At 41.1% G+C, this 27,211-nt stretch overlaps 1 protein-coding gene across 12 annotated transcripts in view; it reads right to left on the bottom strand.

Annotated features, from left to right (window-relative positions):
- The window catches only part of CALCRL (calcitonin receptor like receptor), a 114,146-nt gene that overhangs the window by 29,122 nt on the left and 57,813 nt on the right, over nt 1-27,211 (bottom strand). For 6 of the 12 annotated variants that reach the window (XM_061608256.1, XM_061608252.1, XM_061608249.1 and 3 more), the window contains 6 exons: nt 13,992-14,087; nt 11,989-12,169; nt 9,161-9,271; nt 5,879-5,991; nt 2,307-2,398; nt 501-627 (listed from right to left, as the gene is read on the bottom strand). In XM_061608256.1, coding sequence (XP_061464240.1) covers nt 501-627; nt 2,307-2,398; nt 5,879-5,991; nt 9,161-9,271; nt 11,989-12,169; nt 13,992-14,042 — 675 coding nt within the window. In that variant the 5' untranslated portion in view covers nt 14,043-14,087. Of the gene's footprint in view, nt 1-500; nt 628-2,306; nt 2,399-5,878; nt 5,992-9,160; nt 9,272-10,516; nt 10,677-11,988; nt 12,170-13,991; nt 14,088-20,978; nt 21,070-27,211 lie in introns of those variants that run through there. The other 6 variants (XM_061608254.1, XM_061608251.1, XM_061608248.1 and 3 more) reach the window with 3 other exon arrangements.

Genomic DNA, 27,211 nt, shown 5'->3' with positions numbered 1-27,211 from the left:
CAAATGCACTCCTGGGAGGACTGGATTGGCTCCAGTGGTTTGTTTGCACTACACTGACTTCACCATCGCCCCTCCCCTCCTCCTCTACCTCCTCATAAGCAGCGGTAATGTGACTGACCAGCGGTCTGGTGAGTTCCACTGACCCACCATGCTATCTGCTACTGGGGCTCATGTATACAAGATTATTATTATTTATTACATTTGTATACCGCCTCATAGCCGAAGCTCTCTGCACGATTTACAACAATGGACATTCATGAATATAGCTAGCAACACTTTTTTTCTAGCGGCCTCAGTCTTGAGATTGCTACTGGTTGTATTTCTGTGATCACATAGTTCTCACTGGAAATGTGCCCTGGGGAATAATCTGGACTACATGAGTGCAAAATAAGGCATGGTGAAGGAACAAGCTCTAGTGTTGTCACAAGATTTCAGCCTTTCTTCCTTCTATCACTGGGATCTTATGAGGCAGTAAAGCAACCAAAGGCATGTCCACTTACTGGGTTAGATGCAACCATCTGTTGGTTGCTGGCAACTCCTGTCAGAGAAATGATTGTAACGATGGAGTTGCAAACAAAAGAAAAAAAGAGATTTTTATGTAAAGTGATCCTCTGGCAACTCAGGCTCCTGAAAGTAAACACACAAGAGAAAATAAATGTGGATGGTCAGGAGATTTGCATCTGTAGCAATGCAGCTCATGCTGGAATACAATAAGCCAAGAAATGAGCAAGTCTTTTTGTTTGTGCTCCTCTTCTCAGCACAAGCATTCGAACCTGGTGGAAGCTTCTAATTAACCATAGTTTCCCATTTTGTCCAAGCCAGAAAACTATGGCTGCCAGCTTCAGTACAAGCCACGATGTGAAACCAACTTCAAACCACGGTTGAAGATCCTGGCTTGTACTGAAGCTGATAAGCACAGTTTCCTGTTTAGGATGAAATGGGAAACTATGGCTTCCTACTTTCATTGCTCAGGCCATGCAGAGAGGAGCAATGGAGCTATATGTGCAGGCAAAAGACTAATTCTTATTAAGCTGAGATACTTTTGATCATGTGGCCAACATAAATAATTATTAAATGAGAATGCATTAGGAAAATTAAAAAAGGACAACTGTCCTTTATAGCACTTCAAAACATTTTTAGACAGGGAAAGTATTCTAGAACTACAAGAAAAAGCAATGTAGCTCAGCATGTCTGTACTGAAGGATATCAGGGCTTCTCAGGTTTTTAATAATGAGAGCTTGTTTATACAAAGCAAGAGCCAGAGTAACTCATGACTCAGCACTTCTATGACTTTAAGTCAGTTTTTCCCCCGGACCCTACCATATTGAGGGTGAATATACACAACTGACAACCTAGTGAGGAAGAAGAAGCCATCACAAAGTACAATTTTTGCCATGGTGTTCTATAAGGTCCAAGCACATGTTGATATTTTGATTTACCACCTCCTGGAACAATTCTGAAATACCAACAGAGTCACTTTTATTGGAGGAATTGCAGGTCTGATCATTATATTTTAAAAATGTTTATTGATAGTGGCTTCACCAGGCCTCCACTATGCCAAAATTGTCAGAAAATTGGTACTCCTGAAAAGTCATGTGAGTTACACTGCCTTCTTTGATGTAGTATCAAGAGACAGGGCAACCAAAAGAGATGCCACCATGTGCATATCATAAATAGTAAGGCATTAGATGGCAGCATTTTGTAAATACTCGAGAACCCTTTTAATATCATCTTGGTATCAACAAGTTTGGACTGTTGCATTTCTAAGACAACTTACATATTATAAAAGATATTAGTATCCAACAAAGTTTCAATTTTAACCTGCACTTACCTGGGAGTAAGTCCCATCAAATTCAATAGTCATACTCAGAGTAGACCCACTCAAATCAGTTAGTCAAGTCCATTGATTTTAATGGGTCTACTCAGAGTATGACAGTCAGATACAACTCTTAAAGAAAGGTACTTACCAGACAAGTTTATTGAAAAGTGGAATTTATTTATATATCACTGGAATATAAAGTATCAAGATAATATTCATATATATATATATATATATATATATATATATATATATATATATATATATATATATATATATATATATACACACACACACACACACCATCTCCATTGATATGTCCAATCTGTATTATTGCTGCTGAAAATGTCAATTGTAAATGTTATATATAATCTCAAGTGCTGTATGTTTTGATTTAAACCGAGGATGATTTATATGTCACAATGATTTTTCCCCATAATAATAAAAAGGCAAAATGAAGAAAAAAAATAAAAAGAATCATACTTACTTAAAATAGGAGAATATGCCAAGGGAAATCAAAAGTGAAACAATTGAAAGGCTATGGCCAATGATAGTGAGATAATACAAATTCAGAGCGGTCTGCAATAAAACACAGAGAAAAGAATGAAACCCTGAATGCAGCAAACTAAATAAGTACAATGCAGGTCCTATCTCAAACCTTCCAAGCAAATATAATTAGTCCAAAATAGTATATTAGCAACAGTTCATTATCAATAATTGATCTCATTATTGTGGCTGCCTCCACCAGGAATGGGGAATCTGTGGCTCTCTGGGTGTTGTTGGACTACATCTCTCATCATCCCAGTCCAGAAAGGCTGGGGCTGATGGGGGCTGGAGTCCAGGAACATTTGGAGGACCACAGGTTTCCCATTCCTGGTCTACACTCTTAGAGTCTACCTGGGCCCTAAAATCAGTCTGGGTGCACAGATTGCAGGGCATTTTTAGTGGTAGCCTCACTTCTTTAGCATTTCTCCCCAAGACTGTCATTTGTTTCCATTTCAGAGTTTTAAATTTCAATCCTATGCACATCTAGTCAGAAGCAACTCAATCCCTAATAAGAGGGTGTAAAATTTCAGACTTAAGCAGGCCCTACTTATCTTTCTGTTTTGCTAGGCTTTCGATGATCTGCCACTGGTTTTTATCTGTTTTATCTTGCTGCTGTTCATTGTATTAATTTTAATATTTTTACTGAAAATGTGTTGGACATTAAGTTGTTCAACACACGCAGGATGAGGTTCCATGGGTGGAGGGAATGAACAGAGACCACACACGGGAATGGGTTGAAACAGGCCACAACTTTATTGTTTACAGCAGGTAAGCAGGGTTGGCATGGCAGTGGGACAAGGATCTGATATTGATTCATCTCCCCTGCAGTTTGAAAACCCTTCCAGTTCGTCTGCTGGGAAACGCCCTAGGGAGTGGGCCAGTGTAACAGATTCTATTGTGGCACAGACCAAGCATCTGTGATCTTGCTGGCAACCTGGGGTGAGTGACATTGGGCCTCGCTCCCCAAGCTAGGGTCACATCCTGAAATGCCACCCCCAGTACCCCGTATGGAGGGCCCTCCCTATATTTGAGATTTCCCCCGTCTTTGTTTCCAGTAAAGCACTAAAAGGAATATTTAGCATTGTTCAGCTTTGCTAATTTTCACAGCGGCTTCCCTGAGGACAATGGGGCCACTCCACATTTTGAGAACTGCAACCATTATTTCACATAACAATAAAAAATCCTTCTCTGCTCTTGCATAACCTGAGTTTAGTTTACTGAGCACATTTATGCATTAAACTTGATCCATCTCATACTGAGCTTATTATGAATGCTCTGTAAATAAGCATGCTTCTAAAGTGCTTTGATGAAATCCATGTGTACCGTGGGAGGATTTAAAACTGCATATGAAAGACCCCTAAATAAACTCTCAAGTGACATACTGAACTGCTTATTTTCCATCAGTGTCTTTAGCAGAAGGAGAAATAAATGAACGCTGATGCAAAAACAGATGACACTATCTGATATACATTACAAACAATGGAACATATATATTTGAAATAAATGTACCTGTATCCAGTTTGGAATAACTTTTCCCTGATAGCTGTTTGGTACATTAACTGATGGGCAAAATAGTGGCTAAGTGACTACCACTTAGGCCACTAAGTGGGAGATTCCATATGACTGCTCTTCGTGTATGTGATACTCAGATTATGATCAGCTGCTGAATTCTAGTACTGAACCAGTTCCACTGCTCCTGCCCCTCATACATTAACCAGAGAGGACCCCAAGATCAGCACAAGTTGAGATGGTATGGAACAGCATTAGAAATGTGTTCACTTTTGAATCAGGCCTTCACAATTTGTGAGCCATTCTGTTAAACTGCAGCCTGCCTCCTGGTTTTGCTGCCTGCTAGGACTTTAAGCACAGAATCCTTAAAGTTGGCAGGTCACAAGACATGGCTTGGGGGGGCTGCTATGTTCAATTTTGTAGGTCAGAAAATGTGCAGGTTTGTATAAACTCAGACTGCTGCGTGTCTGCTGCTCTGTCCTTTCTTTTACAAGAGGCCTTCATGTAACTTGGAGATCATTAGCACTTAGCAGGTTGAACCATTCCTCCCCTACCATCCCCCCGTCTGGAAGGAAGCCACAGGGTTGATCAAGGCCTATATTAATAGACCTTGTAAAATCCATGAGACCAACTGCACTGTAATTCAATAGGAACTTGGGTCTCAAGCTGTCATGGGTCTCAAGCTGTCATTAAACTGAATGTGCCTCCCAAACTTCAAACACCTTTTGGTTGGCCATACTCCACTTAGCAGAAGATTAGGCTGCCAGGTGGGGGTGGAAAGCCTCACTCTTGCAATAATTGGCAAGATTCTTCTCTTGATGCCCCACAACAATTTTTGTCCTCTTGCATGTTCCATGAAACCAGTGGACAGAATGACCCAGCACTCTTTAATCATCACTGCCACTAGGTTGTTTACCCCAGGAGCAGAGGAGGCTAGTCCATTAGGGTGAACGGGGCACTGCCCCACCAAGCTCAGTAGATCCTCACTGAGCCCTGACCTGCCTACCTCCTTACTTACAACCAGTCCAGGCAGTGGCCCTGTCTATCTTTGTCCTTCTTCTTAGTCTCAAGACTAAGAACCTAGTCTTGTAGAACCCAGCAGAGACGAGGATTGGAACAAAACCAAAATTAGTTGGCTCTGCCTATCGGTGACTCTGGCTCCACCTACTCTGGGCCTTCTTGCCTTCCGTCCTACCAGTCCCAGTGGGCATCTGCACAACCCAGGAGATCACAGTGTATAAATGCACTGTCTTGGAAGTAGATTACTCCACCAACCAGCTCCTTGAAGCCAGCATGAAGGACTTGGTAGCCTTTTTGTCATCATTATCAGAAGTTTGGGCCAGTAAAACCCTGGAATGGAGCAATGCAGCTGTCCGTGCCTTCCCCCATCATGGAGAAGGTGGGCATAAAGATCAAGAGGGCAAGTCAGGTTGGGTGGATCAGGCAGTAGATAGGTAATCGAATCTAATGGATGCCTCCTACTCAGCCTCTTCTATGACCTCTTAGTCTGCTAATATGTGGTTCGCTGCTGCCAGGAGAACTCTAATCGCTTCAGCACAAATGTAATAGCTAGAGGGCGGAGGGAGGGAGCCGGGGTTGGTTCCTCACCAATATTTTGGTAAAGAGACTAGCACTGCTGGGATGAACCCCCCAACTGCAGCAAAAAGAAAACACTAAAAAGACGGCTTCAAGGATTGGCAAGGATTCCCATCATGTCCAATGGATTATGAAAGGAAAACCCTCATTTTTGCTTCTTCATGAAAACTGTTACCCCCACCCCAACATGCCGCAGTTCTTTTTTGTATTGTTTATGATCCTGCCCCCACTAATCTGTGAACCCCAGTCTCCACAACATGCATTACTATCTGTCTGTTTGGAAGGGGCGATCAATGAGATAAATGAGAAAAACCAATAGCAAACCAGTCGTTAAAATACTAACTGAAATACAAATGCAGTGGCAGGGCATATCAGGAGGCTCATGACAATATTCATTTTTTAATGTACCTTCAGTTTAGCAGTTACTCCAAAAGTACAGAGTGTGTAGTTTGTCCATGTTCTGTTACTCTCAGGATGCACAAACCAATGTCCTTTTTCCTCACAGGTCTTAAAAACTTTTTCTTGTTACGAAAAAATAAGGAGGGGAAAAATACACACAGAGTCAATACTCTTGTTTCTTCTGAATATTTAACTATTTGACTGAGAAAAATAAAACCAGATGTAAAAATTCAGAGAAGTATAAAAGAATTCACTAATAGGCAAAAAACCTTGTGGTTTTAAGAACATACCTAGAGACAATAGATATTTCTATCAAATTTTAAAAAGCAGGGGAATTGGGCAGCTATAGTGAATGCACCGGGGAGCAGGAGACCTGACCTCCTCTCTGAGATATTGTACTGCCCTACAAATCTGTCAAAATGCAAACACAATTCGGGTTGGTCTTTCACAGTCCAATCCACTTCCTGTGTAGCTTGGAAGAATTTGGTAACATGTGCCTCTGAGGAGAGGAGGAGGAGGGGAAAGGCAGGTCTGATCATTTGCATGCTTATTGAGTTCAATGGGATTTACTCCACTGCAATCATGCTTAGATATGTAAAACTGACCAAGGGAGAAGAGGGAGGGAGGGATGACTGGAGTGGGCAGGGGAAGAGGGAGGGAAGGAAGAAGGAAGAGGGGAAGGAGAGAAAAGGCAGGTCTGATCATTTGCATGCTTATTGAGTTCAGTGGGATTTACTCCCGTGCAGTCATGGCTAGGATAGGTAAAACTGACCATGGGGGAGAAGGAGGGGGAGGGGAGAGTAGAGGGAAGGAGGAAGGGGGGAAGAGGGGAGCAGAAGGAGGGGGAGGGAGAAGGAGGTGACTGGAAGAGGAGGGGGAAGGAAGAGGTGATGGGAGGGAGGAGGAGGGGAGGGCAGGTTTGATCATTTGCATACTTATTGAGTTCAATGGGACTTACTCCCATCCAATCATGCTTGAAAATGAAACAGACAGCCTTCAAGTCGATTCCAACTTATGGCAAACCTATGAATAGAGTTTTCATAGTAAGCGGTATTCAGAGGTGGTTTACTATTGCCTTCCTCTGAGGCTGAGAGGCAGTGACTGTCCAAAGGTCACCCAGTGAATTTCATGGCTGTGTGAGGATTTGAACCCCTGTCTCCCAGGTCACAGTCCTAGGATAGGTAAAACTGACTATGGGGGAGGAAGAAGCGGAAGGCGGAGAAGGAGGGGATTGGAAGGGGATGAGGAGAGAAAGGGAGGGGTGAAGGAAGGGGAGGGCAGGGTCAAGAGGAAGGGGATAGGAGGGAAGAGGGGAGGGCAGGTTTGATCACTTGCATGCTTTTGGGGTTCAGTGGGATTTACTCCTGTGCAATGATGCTTAGGATAGGTGAAACTGACCTGGAGGAGGGACGGGGAGGGGAGGAGGAGGGCAGGAAGGAGGAGGGGAGGGAGGAGATTGGATGGGTGCGCACTGGACAGAGGGGAAACCTCTTTCCTTTCCAAAAGGAAAACACTGTGAACAATATCATTCTTTTTCAGCGTTTCCCCCACCTTTTTATTCTATAGCAAGCATATGTAGTCTCTCACCCAAATTTAAACCAAAGCTCTCACTGGCCACATCCACACCAGACCTTTATTTTACTTTAGAAAGTCATGGCGTCTCCCAAAGAATCCTGGGAAGTGTAGTTAGTGAAGGGTGCTGAGAGTTGCTAGGAGACGCCATGTTCCGCTCACAGATCTTCAATCAGAGCGGCTTACTGTTAAACCAGTCTGGCCACTGGAGCGCTCTCAGGGGATGAGTCTCCTCTCAGCACCCTCCACAAACTACACTTCCCAGGATTTTTTGGGGGAAGCCATGACTGTCTCAAGTAAAATCAAGGTCTGGTGTGGGTGACCCCCTGATTTTGCAAGCCAAGCAGCTGTGAGTCTTGGCTTTTAGAACACTGACAGTTGGTCCTTACTGAGCATGCCTGGCCTTATAATTGAGTTCAATGCTAAATTTCTTAAATTAATTAAAAATCAGCCAGGCATTTTTTTTAACTTTTAAACTGCAGAAGATAAAGGTTAGAGTATGGGGCAAGGTCAGTAATAGGATTACAGGTACTCTGTGAATATGGCTGATTTTTAATGAATTTCAACAGATTATGCGAACTCAGAGAAAAAAAGTCCAAAAGGGGTCTGGGTTTTTTCTCTCTCTCTTTAGACTTCACCATGAAAATTTAGAAGGGTTGTTAAGCAAGCGTTTCTGAGTTCAGGACTATGTATTGTAAGGTTTTGTTTTTAAATGAGCTTACAGGAAGCATCAGAATGGCATGGGGGGTATTTTCGGTTTCACATTGCAGAATGCAAAAAATCCATGCTGACTATAGTACACAGCCACTCTCGTGGCTGTATAAACACACACCCGTATCTACCCCATTATTTTACTTGGAAAGTAAATATGAAAATATTACTTATGGTTAAGTGCTGAGCACTGACACTGAGAAAGTGAAACTTGTACTGACATGGGTCTACCCAAACCTACCACCCTCCTCTTGTCCACACGTGTACACAGGCCCAGCTCATATCCCCGCCTTCTATATCTGAAAATTGTTTGTCCCTTTCACAACACATTACCCTCTGACGTTGCTCAAAAAGAATAAAAATGCACTTTGTTGGGGGTGGGGATACAGAATCCATCTGGGAACTGCATGCAGAGTTAGGGCATTAAAGTTTTTGCTGCAGCAATTTCCAGTGCTGAAGAGCTCAGCCACTTGTTTTCCACTGACAAATGACTGACTTTTTCAACGCCTGCTGCAAGGGGGGACAAAAATCATGGACAGTGCCATTTGCTTGTGCAGCCTCCCACTCTTCTTATATGCCTAAATAGTTGTTTTTATCATAGCTATATGAAGAAGAAGATTTTCAATTCAAAATCAAAAAGTTATTTGTGAGGCTGATTATCAAGATTTCTAACTCCTGATCATCAATGGCTGCAAATTAATGTAAAAACAGGATAAGGGCATATAATTTTCACAATTCAACACAAATTCTGCGTGGTTTCAGAAGCTGCACATGCTCCAGTGGGGAGATATGTACAAATGTCAACAGGTTAAACTTCAAGGTGGGGAAGATGCAAAAGATCTGTGTTAGGTAGGATGTTGACGAATCAATGTTGCTCCAAGTCTTGTCAACTCAGTCAAACAGTGATTTTTAAAAAAGCAATAATGCACCATCACTAAGGCACCTTCCTTATGGTATTCTTGAGGATTGCTCATATTTTAATACATTTATTTATTGGTAGAGATTTACCTGAGGGGTCAAAGTCCTGAAAGTAATCAGGGCAGTTCTGAATTGCTACTTCCCCCACAGCAACATCATCCCAGCACAGCCATCCATCCCATGTTCTATTGCAATGAGGACCTATGCAAACAAAGAGAAAAGAGGGTATGGAGTACTCAGTCTTAATTTACCATGAGTTGGTGGAAAGGAGCTTCCTTCCATGGAAGGAGTCTTTCTCCAACAGAAAGACTCCTTCCATTGCAGGAAGCTAACCTTTGGATCCAGTCCAACAGATCTGCAATGGCTACATATCTGTTTTCAAGGAAAATATATACCCCCCCTGCTCTATGAGAGCTACACCTGTTTCATTTGAACTTTCTTCTGTAGCTGCTATATCTTCCTGTGTATCTGCATATATTAATTACAGCTCTTGAGATTCAGTCACCCTCTTGAGCAGTGTTTTATAGTGTTACACTCTTGCACAATCAAGATGCAGAATGCTAGAGGAAGGCTAGGTGGAACATACGCACATAAGAGCAGGTTTCATTTGCAAGGGGTCTCAGTTCAACAGGGATGGAAGAATCTGCAGTTTCATTTCTTTACTGTCCCTTTGATTTGCTGGGCACTGAATTTCACACTTTCGAAATGCCAGTTTAACTAGGAGAATTTCTTAAGAAAAAAAAAAAATTCCAGGATTGGAACATGCCCAGTTTGCCACAGCTTTTAACACCCTCAGTTTGTTTGCATCATTTTTGTCTCCTTTGTGTTACTAAATAGGCCTTGATAAAAAAACATTGCCAAAAAAAGACTTGATATGATTGTGTATGCATTGATTATCAACTTTTCTTATGTGCTGTGTTTTACTGATGCACATGTGCCCCTGTACATTGATGAAACATCACACACAAAAATCTTGATATAGCTTTATGCATAGACCTGTGACCTCAAGTTTGCCTTTTTTGAAGGGTTTTATCAGTACCCACAAGTACCATTTAGAACATGGCATATAAAGAATCTAGATGCCATAATCTAGATTCCCACCCTGGGCTCCTACCGGAAGGAGGGGCAGGACATTAAATAAATAAATAAATAAAGGAAGGAAGGAAGGAAGGAAGGAAGGAAGGAAGGAAGGAAGGAAGGAAGGAAGGAAGGAAGGAAGGAAGGAAGGAAAGAAGAAAGAAAGAAAGAAAGAAAGAAAGAAAGAAAGAAAATATTTGTATTGAGATAGTATTTTATCAATGTATAAAGAACTGGAAAGAACCATAGGAAAAAGACGTGAATATGCCAAAGGAACTGAAAGCTGCTAAAATCAGTGAATGCATACAGAGAACTATATAAAAATATCAGAAATAAAAAATCAGAAATATGAGAATGTCTAATACCTACTAAACTTACAGGAACAAGCAATTTGGATCTCCAAAATCCAGGACATTTTTTTGAAAATATTCCTAGACTTTAAGCTGCATTTAACTACTGTTTCTATTCCTACAAAGAGGGCTGTCTTGGCTGCCTTGCTTCATCATGGTCCCCCTGCTACACATGTGCCCTTATACTGCTGCTGTAGGAAATGGAGACGGCTCTCTGCTGCCTGCCCAAATTCTCACCAGAGGTTCTCTACATTGGGACCTTAATCCTGATCCTGCAAATACCTGACTCAGCACAACAATGCATGGGATTCAGCCATATATTTCAAATTGTCTCCATAGTTGTCATAAGCAACTATGGCAAAGTGGTGCTGGAGACAAGCAAAACCAAAGTGCTGAAGCATTGACCTCACCCCCTATGTGGCAAGACCTTCAGCATGATTGTATTTTTTTTAGTTCAGATGAGATGAAAAATTGGCATGGAGGATCCAGTATAGAGATTTGGAATTGAAGGCTTGTTATCACCGGTCTTGTTAAATAAGAGAGATTCCTTTCACTCACATTTCATTTCCTTTAATGAACTATACGAGTGCAAGGATCTGCATATTGCAAATCAAGCAGAAGAACAAGAAAAGGACTGAAAGGGGGAAATCCTTGCGTCCATACTGAAATCACCATTTGCTCTGCAGCAGCTGAAGCAAGTCTGCTAAATTGTGCTGTCTGATGCATTAAAGTCTAATAATTACACCTGTAAAAATGTATGCCACAACAAGCCAGATCCTCCCCAGATGCTGCAGAACTCTGAAGTCCAAATAAAGCTGTTTTTCAGGAGATGGGCTATATTTGCATGAGCAATTTATCCTGTGAACCAAAAGACTTTAATTCACCTTAATTTACTGCTTTTTCATTATAGTATAGATCAAGGAGTGTCCAATATGTTGCCTTCCATATGTTGTTTGACTCCAGTTCCCAGCAGCCCCAGCCAGCATGGCCAATGATCATGGATGAAGTCCAACAACATTTGGAGGCACCATATTAGCTACACCTGGTATAGATAAAGCATATACATTACTATTTGTCTTTGCCTACTTATGAATGAGTATGCTCTTCTGCTGGATGTTAAGGGCTTTCAAGATCAAAGCCAACACCTTCGTTTGGGCATGGAAATTAAATGGAAGCCAATGGAAGTAGGCTAGAATCAGAGTGCTCTGTTCTCTTTGCACTGTTTGCAAGGAGTCCTTAATGTACAAGGTGTTAAGGTTTTTAAGCAGAGGCTGGATAGTAACCTACCTGAGATGCTGTACAAGTGAGTTTCCTGTACTGGTAGGGGGTTACAACTCTATGATCCTATACTTTCAGGGTTCTAAATGAGATGTTATGGCTGCATGATTGCATGGTGGTTGCCTTTGTTTTTGAGAATGTAATCTTAAATAACAAGAAACACAATGCTTTCATTCAGAATATTAAAACAAACATAACCTTTTGTTCTTTTACCTTCACTCTTGTGTGAAGAATCTTGCATAATTTTCTGGTAACATTCATACTGTGCTGTCATTATTTTGTTTTTAGTTACACCTAGTGAATAGATATCGTCTGTTATATTCATATCACCCAACAGAAAGACTTCATTGGTCAAATTCCACTGCTTCTCTTCTGGAATCGCTGTAGCAAAAACCTGAACAGAAAAGTGAGAAATGCTGCAAATTGCCAAAGTTCTTAGGAGGGGAGCAATGCTTCTCTGATTAGTTAGTTAGATTAAGTAATGTAAGGTATTTTCAGTGATTAAAAAACCACCTTCTAACTAACTGAGCTGCAGATTTTTTTTGAAGAAATGAATACTTGTTGATAGAAGCGCTTAGAAAACTATTGGCTGTAGCTTAGAAGAAGCATCCTGTCCAGCTTCTCTCCTGCACAGCAGGAATGCCTCTTCAAATGTAGCCAGTGCTCTACCACATGTCTGTGCCCACCTTAAGATAAGCAGGGATGCTTTTTGTTCAAATGCAAATTTATGCAGATATAATTGATTAAATTCCTACAATTAATTGACGAAGACTTCTTTAATTTAACAGGACTTGTGGGAGAATGATTTCCCACTATACTTTGCAACTGAGAATTTTTTTTCTTAAATAGGAAAGAATTTTTTAAGAAAAAAATTCCCAGTTGCAAAGTGTAGTGGGGAATCATTCTCTCACAGGGACGTCTCTTGCATTAAAGAAGTCTTCATCAATTAATTGTAGGAATTAGTTATAGGAAAAAAGAAAAATTGGGCTGTATCCAATGCTGCAGTTCTGCTGGCTTCCTCTTTTTCTCCTTTCCCCTTCACTTGCCATGAACCCCCAAAATCAGCTCTGGAAGGTTGGGGGACTCCCCCAGAGCAGGTTTAGGGGGTGTTTGGGGGAGCAAGGAGGTGAGGAAAGAGAAGTCCGCTTATACTAGTGGAACTATGTGCATGGAGCATTGGAAACAACCCATTATTTCACCAACATGATTACAAGCAATTACAAGCAATTTAATCATACAGTTTGGTGTCATCTATGCTATTTTGCTCAGAGTAAGAAAAGATAAAAAACCATGATAGTTTAACAAATAAAAACATGGGGATGAATCCTGACTTAGAGTATTCCAGAGTTGGGAGCTGTTATTGAATAACACCCTGCTCCAAATAAAGACAACTTAGTATCCAAATAGACTTTAAGATGAATCATAGTATAGTAGAGTTGGAAGGGGCCTATAAAGCAATCGAGTCCAACCCCCTGCTCAATGCAGGAACCCAACAGGTTGCTGTCCAACTGATGAGGGCTTCATCTGCAGATCTTAATTTTTAAGGAGTACATACATGAGGATCAGGACCCAGATTGTGTAGGGCTTTGTAGATCAAATCCCAACAAAAAAAAACATTTAAAATTGAACATGTAACTCCAAAGTGCCATATTATATACAAAAAAGTGGATTTAATCATTTACATAAATTCACTCATTTATTAGCTGAATTCAAATAAATGCTATCAAGTCAGCAGAATAGTTCCAAACGTCACATCTTTAAAAAAAACCATACAAAAAGGACACAAAGAGTGTGTGCCCACAGTTAAGGACCTATGGGATTATGAACCACTGGTGACAGAAGAGTATCAACTGAACCTGTGTAAAGTAGAGATAAGTCTGTTAATAGGGATGGACAAATCTATTAACCAGCAAAAAACAGTGTGGGCACTAATTGGAAAAACGTACAAGCTCCATCTATATGGGAATGGTTTAGAAGTGTTCCATCTATATGGAAAATGTTTAGAGCTTGCAGAAATTGATACATTAACTGGGAGAAACAGTAGTACAGAATAGATTATGCTTGTTGAGAGATGGATATGCTAATGTAAGGCTTGACATGATTGTGTTTTCATCAGTAATGGAATATGCATGCTTTGTATATGTATAAGAAGAAGAACACCAACAGCAACAACACTATTATATTGTATGAGTAGCCCGGGGGGGGGGACGACTCACCAAGGTAAGAGCTAAAAGGAGCAGTAGCTGTATGATCCAATTTGTCTCCATCACTGCAATGCAGTTGTTGCACTATAGTTCAGCAAAAAGATGTAGCTGAAATCAAGACAAACAAATATATTTTTAAAAATCCTTTAAACTTTTAAGGTTGCAACTCTATGCAATCTTAATCTTACCAGGCAGGAGGTTCCATTGATCTTAGCCAGGATTATTTCTGAATAGACATGAATAAGATTGCACGGCATGAACCAGCCAACGCTAAGCACTTTCAAACCCATTTTTTAAAAGGTAGAGATTCAAATATATGGTTAATACTCCCATTGCGCTGCTGTCAGTGGGACATAAAAAAGTGTTGGCTGAACTGTGTCCTAAATATTTAGGGTGATATCCAATTGTGGCATCCCAGTTGCTCAAGTAGACTTCTACTTATCCTCCCTCCCTCCAACTCCAGAACAGTTTAATGAGGAGAGCTTGCAGGAGGGAGGGAAGGAAGGGGGACCCTGCTGCATCCACTGGTGTGACCTTGGATTTCATCCTTAATAAATAAAAATAACAGTTATGTACTGGTAATGTGCAGTACATATAGAAATATCTATCTAAGATATAGATATATTCTAACCCATTGAAAACACAGCAGCAGAAAAAGATTGATCTATTCCCCCCCCCTTCTCTTCCAAGAAGGAAGCTTTGGAGAAGGTTGGAAGGAAGCTATAATGGGAAAAAGGGGTCACTCAAGAAGAGGAACAGATTGATGGGATCTTCTGGCATTGTCTCTGAAGTGGCAAGGCAGATTTGGAACCACTCCTGAGAAAAAGAAATACTGTTCACATTTATTAATCTTATATATTAAAAACAATTGATGCAACCAGTTAGCTAACAATGGTAATAACAACCAGTTTAATCAGCAGCTATAACAATGAATAAAGAAACAAAAATTCACTCATGGCCTACCCCCAAAGTATTGTTGGCTAGGTGACAGTGTTAGTTCTTTCTCTCCTTTAAGTTCCTCCTCAAAATCCACCTTTTCCAGGAAGTATTGGTAATTGAAACAAGCACATGCTCTTCCTTACAGACCCTTCCTCTATTTCCCCCCTCTATTGTTGTTTCCCTGTTTTAGATTTCAAGCCCCTTGGGATATGAACCTGCCATACCTGCTCTTAGTAAAGTGTCACATACACAGATAGTGCTACACAAATAAATGAAAGAAAATCACAACAGTAGTTCTGCTTCATAAAAAGTTTGATTTCCCATGCTGACTCTTTCTCTATTTTCCAACATCTGGCCTATGATCCGTCTCCCCTTCTTTTCTCTTATCTTCTCCTGGTCTCTTCTTTCCACAGCTTCTCCTTCCACATTAACTCTCACCATCTCTCTAATTCTCTTTGGTCCCCCCTTTCAGTCATTCCATGCCCTTCTCTTCTCATACCCTCGCAGTCCATAATGGCTTAACAGAAGTCATTACACAAGTCCTGCAAAGTCCAGCAGACACAGCATGAACCAGGTTCTTTGTTCACACCTCATCTATGTCAAGAAAGACGAAACAATTTCATGATGGCCACTAGCTTAAGGCTGATCTCGAAGAGGATTAGACAAATTCACAGGGGACAGGTCTATCTTTTTTTTTCCCCTCAATTAATTTTTATTCAAATTTTCAAAACCAAAACAATACAAAAAGAAAAAACACAAATCAATAACTAACACAACAAGAAAAGAAAAAAATATATAAAAATATTGACTTCCGATTTGTCATAGTTCAGCTATAAATCTATAATATATAACAAGCCTGTCTCTTAATAGATTATAAAATCACCTTCCTCCAGTGGTTATCTTAATTGGTTTCAAATCTCATTAACATCATATCATTTTATTCTTCCACAAAAAGTCAAAGAGAAGTTTCCAATCCTTGAGATATATGTCCATCAATATTTTTTTCTAGATAAACATGTCAATTAATCCAACTCATCAAGTCTACTAAGTCCAGTAATTTCAAATCGCTCTTCTTCCATTATCCATATTGGTTCCATCGTCCATCTTCCATCTTTACGCACCCAATAATCTTGCTGTCATAGTCATATAATAAGAGTCTGATAGGAATTTCCTTTATCACAGATATTTTCTTGCCATCAATTCCGAACGTATCACTGAAGTATTGTTGCAAAGCCGCATCTCTGTTCCTCTTTTTTACATGATACACTAGCACATCTCTTGAAGATTTTTCCATTGACACAAAACAGGGATTAAATCTGTTAACTTTCTCCATTTCAAGTTCCATCAAATCCTTCCAGTCCAGGAATTTTTTTGAACCGATAATATCTTTATCTCCAATCTCTTCAATTCCTTCAGGGACAGCGCTGAGTTCCAAACCGTAATATTTATCTCCAGGATCCATCACAGCCAGGGAATCCAAATCTTTTTCCATGTCCATATTTAATCCAATCTCCTTAGTTTGAACCTTGCCTTTAATTTCTCTTTCATCTTTTTTTGGTTTTCCAGATCTATCTTTATTCTCCTTTCTCATAGAATCCTGAATTTCTTTCAGCTCCTGTCTCATTTTGTCAAATTCAATTCTCAACGCTTGACTATTATTTCTCAGTTCTTGTTTTATTGACTTAATCCCATTCATTATTTTCTGAAACATGTCTAAAGATAAAGTCCCTTCTTGTACATCCATGATCTTCTTAATTGTCATTCTTAAAGCCAAAGGAACAAAACTCCTTCAATTTTCAATGTCCCAAGCAAAGAGCAGTTTATTTCTTTATCCAGTTACAAAGCAGTTAATCTTTCAAACCAACTGACGTCACACTCTAGACAGCCCTTATCTCTTATATGCCCAGAAGTGCAAAACAGCTTTAATTCACAGCGTCCAAATAACTAGTAGCAGAAGGAATGAGCAGATTCGTCAAAAAAAAGTAGATCAGAAAAAATAGTCCCAGACATGTGTTACACAAAAGCCTTATAAATCAAAAAGATTTTTCCTTTCTCTTCCAATCAGAAACCCCTCATCCGTTGTAATCTTTATAATGCTATTTTCCATGTCAGCTTTTGCAATAAAAAAAAGATAGGCTATTTTTATTTTCTTCCCCCTTAGTTCCGTGAGTAAAAGAGAAGGAAAGTTTTGGCTCACCCAGGTTTTCTTAATTGCTGTTCCTTTGACAAATCTCTTTAGCTGTATAGATAAGAAAGTAATAAAGCGTAGACAGGAGAATGCTTGTCTGTTAGTCCGTCTTTCTTTAAAGAAAAAAAAACGGGTCACTTATTCAGCTGAGCTTAGCTAGAAATCCTCGCTCCGTCCGAGCTGCTGGAAGACCTTCTTTCACAGACAATTCTGACGAATTCCAGTCTCCAACAATCACAACAAAGCTGTGTGGGAAATCTCACGTTTCTTCCTTATCCGGAAGAAATTATCCCCAGTCAAAAAAGACCCTTCTGACTGGATTTAAAACTGAAAAAGTTTCATCCAAGACGGGAGCCCGTCTCAGAGCTGCACAGGCGGAGGGATCCTCCTGGGAAGTCCACAGGGGACAGGTCTATCAACCACAATTAGCCATGGTGGCTATATGGAATCCCCACTAAGTCACTGAATATTAAGGGTATGTAATGTAAAGCAAAAATAAAAAAACCAAACATTTGTTTTTCATTTTTAAGCCACATTTGTTTTTTTAAAACTTTCATTTTAATCACCTTCAATTTACTTTAATTTTAATTGTTGTCATTTTCATTTCCCCATTGATTTCAATAGATACCCAATCTGTATTCTGATGCCTATAATTTTGGTATTTTCTGTTCAAATGGCACAAAATATTCATGTACTACTCCCATGGGGCATCAGACCTGCCAAATTTCAGACAGATTGGACAACAGGTCCATATTTTAGAAGTGATGAAAAAAGGACAAGACTGCTCTGTAAGCTTCCCATCTTCTCTTCTCCTGTTTTTACCTTTGCTATTTTCCATCCAAATCACATGAAATCTTTGTGTGATGAAATGCTCTCTCAGTGCCAAATACCTGCCAAATTTTTGCACAAGAACAACAATCCCAAAAGGAACCATAAAGGGAAGAATGAACATGAATGTGAAATCAACGGGGGAGCATTCATTTCCTATTTCATTTGTTTTTAAAACAAATTCATACCACTGCTAAACACCAGCTGATAGAAGGACAAACAGGCCTACTGCCACTCTTGTTTGCAATCCACAAACATCTGACTGGGCCACTGATAGGAAAAGATTTGCTGGAAAAGCTGGACCTTTGATTTGATCCAGCAGTCCCCTTAATTATACAGTCATGAGAGTGGCTGTATACTATAGCCAGCATGGATTTCTCACATTCTGCAATGTTAAATTGAAATTACCCCCTATGCCATTTTGATATTTCTCATAAGCTCATTTCAAAACAAAACCTTACAAAACTTATAGTCCTGAACTCAGAAACACTTGCTTAATACAATTTTCATGGCGATACACAAAACAGACAGAATAGAGAATTCAAAGTCTAAAATGGGAGAAATCCCCCCCCGAGCCCTTTAGGACTTTTTTCTCTGAGAGTTCTCATAATCTGTTGAAATTCATTAAAAATCAGCCATGTTCACAGAGTACCTGTAATCCTAATACTGACCTTGCCCCATACTCTGACCTTCATCTTCTGCAGTTTAAAAGTTAAAAAAATGCCTGGATGATTTTTAATTAATTTAAGAAATTTTGCATTGAACTGAATGATAGTGTCGGGCATGCTCAGTAAGAACCAACTGTCAGTGTTCTAAAAGCCAGACTCACAGCTGCTGGGCTTGCCTAATCAGGGGGCCACACCCACACCAGATTTTGATTTCACTTGAGACAGTCATGGCTTCCCTCAGAGAATCCTGGGAAGTGTAGTTTGTGAAGGGTGCTGAGAGGAGACTCCTATTCCACTGATAGAGCTTCAGTGGCCAGACTGGTTTAACAGTCAGCCACTCTGATTGAAGATCTGTGAGGGGAACATGGCGTCACCTAGCAACTCTCAGCACCCTTCACTAACTACACTTCCCAGGATTCTTTGAGAAAAGCCATGACTGTCCAAAGTGAAATAAAGGCCTGGTGTGGATGTGGCCAGGGACAGCTTTGGTTTAAATTTGGGTGGGAGGCTACATGTACCTGCCGTAGAATAAAAAGGTGAGGGAAACGCTGAAAAGCAATGATACTGTTCACAATGTTTTCCTTTTGGAAAGGTAAGGGGCTTCCCCTCTGCCCAGTGCCCACCCACCCACTCTCCTCCCCTCCCCCTCCCCTCCCTGCCCTTCCCCCATGTCAGTGTTGGACTACAACCTGGGAGACCAGGGTTCGGATCCCCACACAGCCATGAAGCTCACTGGGTGACCTTGCGCCAGTCACTGCCTCTCAGCCTCAGAGAAAGGCAATGGTAAAACCACAACTGAATACCATTTACCATGAAAACCCTATTCAAAGAGTCACCACAAGTCCGGTTGATTTGAAGGCAGTCCATTTCCATTTTCAAACATGATTGCACAGAAATAAATCCCATTGAACTCAAAAGGTATGCAAATGATCAAACTAGGGTTGCCAGGCCCAGCCTCCAAGAGGTCTTCTGTATCTGTAAATGTTGTGCAGGGGAAAGGGAGAATTTCACCTTGTGGTTTTTCCCATTACAGTGTTGCAAGAAAACCTGTACTTGGCTGAATTTTCTCTTCTCTTAAAGATACAGAATCATTCTCAGGCCCTGAGTCTGGCAACCCTAGATCAAACCCACCCTCCCTTCTCCCTCCTATCCCCTCCCTCTTGCCCCTTCCCTTCCCTTCCTTTGCCCTTCCCTCCCCCTCCCCTTCCAATCACCTCTTTCCCCTTCCTCCTCCTCCCCCTCCCCTTCCTCCTCCCCATGGTCAGTTTTACCTATCTTAAGCATGACTGCACGGAAGTAAATACCATTGAACTCTATAAACATGCAAATGATCAAACTTGCCCTCCCCTCCACGTTCATTTGCCCCCATCCAATACGCTCCTTCCCCTTCCCCCTCTCCCTCCTCCCCCCCATGGTCAGTTTTTCCTATCCTAACCATGATTGCATAGGAATAAATCCCATTGAACTCAATAAGCATGCAAATGATCAGATCTGCTTTCCCCTTCCTTCCCCTCTCCTCTCCCTTCCTCCTCCCCTGCCCACTCCAGCCCTCCCTCCTTCCCCCCGGTCAGTTTCTCCTATCCTAAGCATGATTGCATGGGAGTAAATCACAGTGAACTCAATAAACATGCAAATAATCAAACCTGTCCTTCTCCTCCCCTCCCCCTCCTGCCTGCTGCCATCCCAGTCCTCCTCTCTGCCTTTCCTCCCCTCACTCCTCCTCTTCCTCCTCCTCCCCTCCCCATCCCGTGGTCAGTTACACTTATCCTAAGCATGATTACAGGGGAGTAAATCCCGCTGAACTCAATAAGCATGCAAATGATCATTCCATTCTCAGCAAGCTTGCACAGGATCCCATTTCTTACCTCCCAGATTAAAAAGCAGGGAAATCCACTGCACATGTTACCAAATTCTTCTAAGCTACACAGCAAGTGGATTGGACTGTGAAAGACCACCCCAAATTGTGTTCGCATTTTGACAAATTTGTAGGGCAGTACAATATCTCAGAGAGGAGGTCAGGTCTCCTGCTCCCCTGGCGCATTCACTATAGCTGCCCAATTTCCCTGCTTTTTAAAGTTTCATAGAAATATCTGTGGGCTATAGGTACATTCTTAAACCACAAGGTTTTTTGCCTATTAGTGAATAGGTTCTGAATTTGGTCATCAAGGTTAAAGAAATATTGCCCATCCCTTCTGCATGGCTTTTGTGGCAAATGGGTGATATCCAATGTTAGTTATGTTCAGTGAAGACACACTGAAATCAATGGACTTGAGTGGGTTTACTCCAAGAATGACCACTGGATATCACCCATTGGTTTTTCATTATTTAAACAACCTCAATAACCCAGTTCTGCATTACGGAAAGTTAAATACCTACATGTACAGCTCTGTCTAGACTCAAACAGCATTTTCCCATATGCTTCACTCTCTCTAATCTTCCGACTTTTTTTCCCTCCACCAGTCACGACCTACAAGACAGATCCATAACAGTAAGCAAACAATTGATTCCCAGGATACTAGCTTTGTACTCTCTTAAACAGGCACGATAAAATTCTTATCAGGCTGGACTTGCAATGAAAAGCATAGTGCCCAGTCCTATGCATTTGTACTTAGAAGTAGGTGGCATTAATCTTAATGGGGCTTACTAAGTACACAACATGATTTCACTAGTGGTGTGTCTGATGTATGTGATGTCTCTCACAAAACTTTTAGATTTTTTTTGATGCAGGACTGAAGAGTTTTAAAGTGAGTTTAACTTAGTTGGTGGGATTCCCCCCTTAAAAAAAAGAGAGAACATAGCTGTTAATACAGATGCATGGCAAATGCAGAAAAAATGTCAAATACTTGATATTTACTGAAAAGATGTTCTTGTAAAGTGTGTGGACATTTATTTTTTAAAAATAAATTTTTCAAAGTTACTTATTACTGTTTACATTTTTTTTAGTATTAGAAAACTGGAAAAGTTCAGTTGTATGGTTACTTGGGAATCCCATTCCTGTTCAAAAGGACTTTATTTCATATAGGTTTGCTTTGGAGTCTGGGGCTGGAATTCTGTACAAAGTTGTTCAGCTTAAATCCTACTGAAATTCATGAGATTTAAGGAACCTGTGTGCCTTAGTCTGACATAATATTTCTGAGTATGATGTGATATGACCTAACATTCATATTTCTAATATACCACACCAAATGGTTTGAGGAGGTCCCTTAGACAGTGAAACAAAAGGTGACTCAAGAAATCTCACTGATAAAGTCTTCATTGCTGGAAATTGCAGCGCATAGCTGGGAAATGAAGAGGCAAGATAAGATGAGGTGTGGGTAAATCAAGGGCCACGTTTATTAAAATAAAGCCAATTACATGCTTGATTGCATAGTAGAATGATCTGCAGAGACAAGTGTGGAACTTATCTCATTCCCCATCAGGCGAGGTCACCCTGCCATGGGAAAAGGGGATGGGCCAAGCCCAATCCCGTCTTCCGGGCCTCATCCCCACACGGTAGGGAGGCCTTCCTGCTCCACCACCCCCTCAGGGCTGCACAACCTCTGAGTGGGTGTTACAGGTTAGCCCCAAAGGTGAGCCTTATCCTGCCAACCGGACACACAAACTGGAAGGCAGGCCTCAGAACCCACTGGTCACCTTAAAGGGTGCCTAAGGGTGGTCACCTAACCCTACCTTGTTAAATTCTGCACCTATCCGCCAAACGTGACCAAATAACCTATTTACAGATTAAACTACAAGGCCAGGCACCAAATCAGCCAAATCAAATTAAGCCAAATAAAGTTGAGCAAATTAGCCAAATAAGGAGAACAGTACAGGGTAGGCAAAAACTTGCCAACAAACAAAGGTTGGTGAGCTAAAAATTCCTACCCAGCTGCGAAGCGACCACTTACACTTGCACTGCCCTGAAGGGAGGGCGGGTGGGTGTCATGTTATGCTGAAAAGAGGCCGGGGGAGACGGAGCAGGGCTTAAATAGCCACCCTGCTCTGCCCCTTATGCGACAGGCATGCGTGGCCATGTCGCGCTGAAAGTATGGGGTTTTTGAAGCCATGCTAGGTCCTCCCCGGCATGGCTGCAAAGGCCCACCATCGCCAGAGCCCTTGGACTGACGATGGTGGGAATAAGTTATGGGGATGATTATCTATATCATTGTAATTTCTCTGCTATTTAGAAGGACCTCTTGTGATTTTCCTGGACTATTGAAAGCCGCTTGGTTGAAAACAGAGTGAGGTAGTTTTATGTGTGTTGTGAATTTGTTCCTCTTGCTTCATTACTAATTACAAAAGACATGCAGACAAAATGTGTTTCTCTCTTTCTCTCTTGCTATTCGCCTTAGTCAAGTCACCTCTTTTTCTCAAGGTCTTGCAACATTTCTCATGCAGACTGCGGTGACATCTCTGGCAGATGGCAGAGGTCAACAATGGGGGAAGGGTACACTACCAAAACACTACTGGGACAGCTTGAACACATGTTAGCATTTCTCCTCTCCTGTTCTCCACAGACCCATCCTGACAGCACCAAGAGATATTTCTGCTTTCACTCTTTTCCTTTCCTCCCAGGAGCAATTGCCATCCTGATGGAATGCCAGAAGCTTACCATGTTATACTAAAAAAATCAGGATTCAATCTTTTGCCCACAGCTACAATAAGAGAAGCCCATTGTCCATATTTTTAGGACACTGTTTAAAAAATAAATAACTTTTATTGTTTATATACCCAAGTTAAACAATAAAAGTTATTTATTTTTTAAACAGTGTTTAATAGGAGTTTAAGCAGGAAACTAAACCACATAGCCAAGTATGTCCGTAGTGAGAAAGCACTGGACCACAGCAGTCTCATGTCCTAGTATTCTGGAGCTCCCACTGTCCATGTTTTGTATGGTCCTCTGTCAGGTCAAAACAGAAATGGAGATGAGATGTGATGCAAGACACAAGACATATCCCTGGTTCTGACACAGTGTTGAGCTGCTGGTTTGTCAAAGCAAAGAGCTCTAATATCTTAATGATGACCAAGGTGGTCACAACTGTGCATCTCTATTTCCACAGGGATGGGTTGAGACTAAGTTAGTTGTACTTGGTTCCCAACCAAGTTAAGTCATGACTATCTTCTCTCATTGATTCTAATGTGACCTAAGTGTGACTATATGAATCTCTATCATAGCCCTGTGCTTCTTCTTCTTCTTCTTCCCAGTAGCAATGCATGTGTTGAGGCAGAGACACCCTCTCAACATCAGTATCATTGGACAGGGATAGAACAGGGTGGTGTCAAGGTCAGGGCTGACCGGCAGGAGTGCCAAATTGGTGACAACAGCACATGGCCCCACCCTCACCACCATACCACCCCATAAAGAGAAACAGCAGCAATGTCAGTGTCAGGAGTGTGGATCTGCCCCAACGGATGCACCACTAATGGTCCCCCACCCCTTATATTAGTTTATTCTTTTGGCTTTTGTGGCTAAAGTAAACAAGTACAGATTCCAACACATGACAGAGTTGTAGTTTCCTGTGTCTAATGAAATACAATTTGAAGGTTAGTATATCATCTTTAATTTAGATTAAAGATTTAAAAAGGGGAAGATACATTTAAATATCAATAACAAGACCAATCAATTCTACTCTCAACCACCCAAATTCTGAGTCAACACACTGAATTCTCTTACAACTCTCCATGACCATCTCCAACCATACACACACATATAGAGGGATGGGAACTACAAGAAAAAGTACCCTATGTATTAAAACTTTTACTACACTGCTATTCTGCTATTGCTGTTGGCTGGCTAGGCAACATTCACCACTCCATAATGATTGTGTTTGTTGTATTTTAAGGTGTTCAGAGAGAAGAAAGATACAATCACTAAAAGGCATCCAGAAGAATTTTGCAATAGTTTCTGTAAACAAGGTGGACTTTTGTTTCTGCTGGAGGGAATAAGGGATCAAATTTACACAGTATTGTGCCTGAGACCCTCTCGTGAGCTCAGAGAATCACAAGTTGGCAAAGTTTGCAGAACTCCCTTTGAGGGAAGAAATTCTATCGGACTTTAGTATGTTTTGAGGAATCAGATAGAAATCCAAATAATATTAAGCCTTCTTCAGGTGTGACAACCATGAAGGGGAAGCATAAATAGAAAGTGGCTGCACCCTTTGTCCCGCCCCTTCATTTTTAGCACTGCTCCCATCACTGTGTGGCTTATGCTGGCTTCCCTGTGTTCTAGTATAACTTCTGCAGCAGGCAGCCTTTTCAATTTGTGGTGGATTCCCATGTGATAGAAAACTAGGGATAGCCAATTCTGTCAATTTCAGTACTCTCAGTTTCTAATTTTTCCAATCTTAAATTCAGTCCTCCACTTTTCAACAGCAATTCGTGAGGGTTTATTTTGTTTTTGTTTAATCCTCATGAAAATTCATCAGCATTTCAATGTGAATGTCTCCTAATAAACACATTTTGTATACAGTTTTGACTAATAAGACATATTTTGCAACCAATTTCTCCTAATATAATGCACTTTTGTACGTGATTTTATGTATTTTATGCACATTTCCCCCTAATATATGCATTTCTGTATATAATACTTGGTTGGAGAACTGCATCACAAAATTCAGAGAGCTGTGAATTTCAAAGGATACCAGTGTTTTAGTTTGCATATTGGTTCAAGGAATGCAAATTAGGCGATTTCTCATTAAAACAAAATTTCTCCTCTATCGCTAGTGCATTGTCGCCTAAAGACATACATAGCCTTTGATATTCACTATATTTCTTTTGCAATAAATGAACAAGGGGATCCTAATAAGCCAGCATGTTGGCTGCTGTATGCACTGTCATAAAGATAAGACAGATGGAAAGGTAAGAGACCGGCTGTACAATCCCATATGTGTCTATTCTAAAGTAAGTCCCACTGAGTTCAATAAGACTTACTCCCAGCCAGTGGCGGCTGGTGGCGCCAATGTCAGTGGGGCAGTGAATCCACTCTGTGTTTTAGTCCAAACTTTCAAGGAGCTGTCCAAGGTGCTGAAACCTATTCCCAAAATTGTCAAAAGTTCAGGCTAAAACCCAGAGCGGATTCACTGCCCTGCTGACATCGGAGCCACCAGTCTCCGCTGCTCCAAGATAAGGTGTACAGAAATACAGCCTGAGTTAAAGGAGCCTGTGACATTTCACAGGAAATGCAGATCCACCCCATGAATGCTCTACCCGCTAAAAACCCCAATAAAGAAAAGTCTTACCCAGTGCATAGTCAAAGACCACTGTGACAGTGGAGCCAGTAGAGCAATTCTCTACCTTCACATCTCCCTTATCTGTGTTTGAAAATTCTGAGCTCAAATTGAAAAACTATGCCATGCTGAAGATTTTTTTTATCTCAAGATAATGTCCAAGTATCCCCAAAATGATAAACCACGGTTAGCCAAAAACAGAAGCAAATGTTTACACAAGAAGAGCCCTGCTGGATCAGGCCAAAGACCCATCTAGTCCAGTATCCTGTTCTTACACTGACCATCTAGATGCCTCTGGGAAGCCCACAAGCAGGACATGAGCCCAACAGCACTCTCCCTCCGGTGTTTTCTCAGCAACTGCTATCCAGAGGCATGTCCCCACCATGACTAGCAGCCACTATAGCCCTGTCCTCCGCCTTTGATCAGAGGGAAGGGGAGAGCTTGACGCTCACCTGGGTTCATTTGAATGACGTTTCACATTGAATTTGATAGGGTGGTACAGGTCACTATAGTGCAATAAACTTGGATAAAACATTGTCTTATAGCATAGGTTAATGCATGCACTAGTGTGTGGCAAGAATTGCTATGTGAGATCTCCGTTTCTTCCAGAAGAAGCTCACCAGGTGGGGCAGAGTTTCCTGGCCGGTGGGCTGCTGTACTTCCCAAGAGGGAGAGTGATGGGGAGGTAAGCATGCTTCAAATAACCCACCAACTGTGTAGCCCCACCCGGCAAGCTGCTCCTAAAGGATATTGGGGTTCTTAGTCACCGTCCTTCTCACTGGAGTTGCATTTCCTTTTCATTTGGTTGTGACAGAACAATCCCCCTCCCCTTTGCCTGAAGATAGCCAAAGACGCCTTTCCTCTTTACAAAGCTCTTTACTTGTAGTCTTATTTCACACAGGTGGAAAATGAGCAAACACGTATTCTAAAGAGGAGTCAGAATTCCACAAAGAATTCCACAGAATTCCACTTCTCAAGCTGTGTGGCTCTTAACTGAGCACTGGCTTAGAACATCATGTTCCATCTCATAAGGATGGCAAAACCATTTAAGCCGGGTTAACCTTTGTGGGGAACTATTATCAACTCAGCGCTGTGTTTTTTCCTGTTTTAAAAACATGCCCTCAATAGACATTTAAAATAACTTTCTTTCCTGCACAACCTGGTGCCAGACACTTTTTTTAAAACAACAACACTACCCTATTTAAAACAAAGCCTTGTTAAAAAAGAAATGCATTGTCATGGTTGAAAGATTTTAAACAGTAGAGCAGCACATTTTCCAAATACTCGCTTTTCCTAAAAGCAACACACTTGCATTACTAACGAGATACCATTTTACTATCATAGCCATCTGACTGACTTCAGGCATTCTACTTGCATGTAAAACCAAGAACTGGGGAAAAGGGT

The sequence above is a fragment of the Rhineura floridana genome, chromosome 2 (genome assembly GCF_030035675.1).
Source record: "Rhineura floridana isolate rRhiFlo1 chromosome 2, rRhiFlo1.hap2, whole genome shotgun sequence".
Taxonomy (NCBI): domain Eukaryota; kingdom Metazoa; phylum Chordata; class Lepidosauria; order Squamata; family Rhineuridae; genus Rhineura; species Rhineura floridana.
Note: the sequence above shows the minus strand (reverse complement) of the source record. Positions and strands in the feature narration are given on the sequence as shown.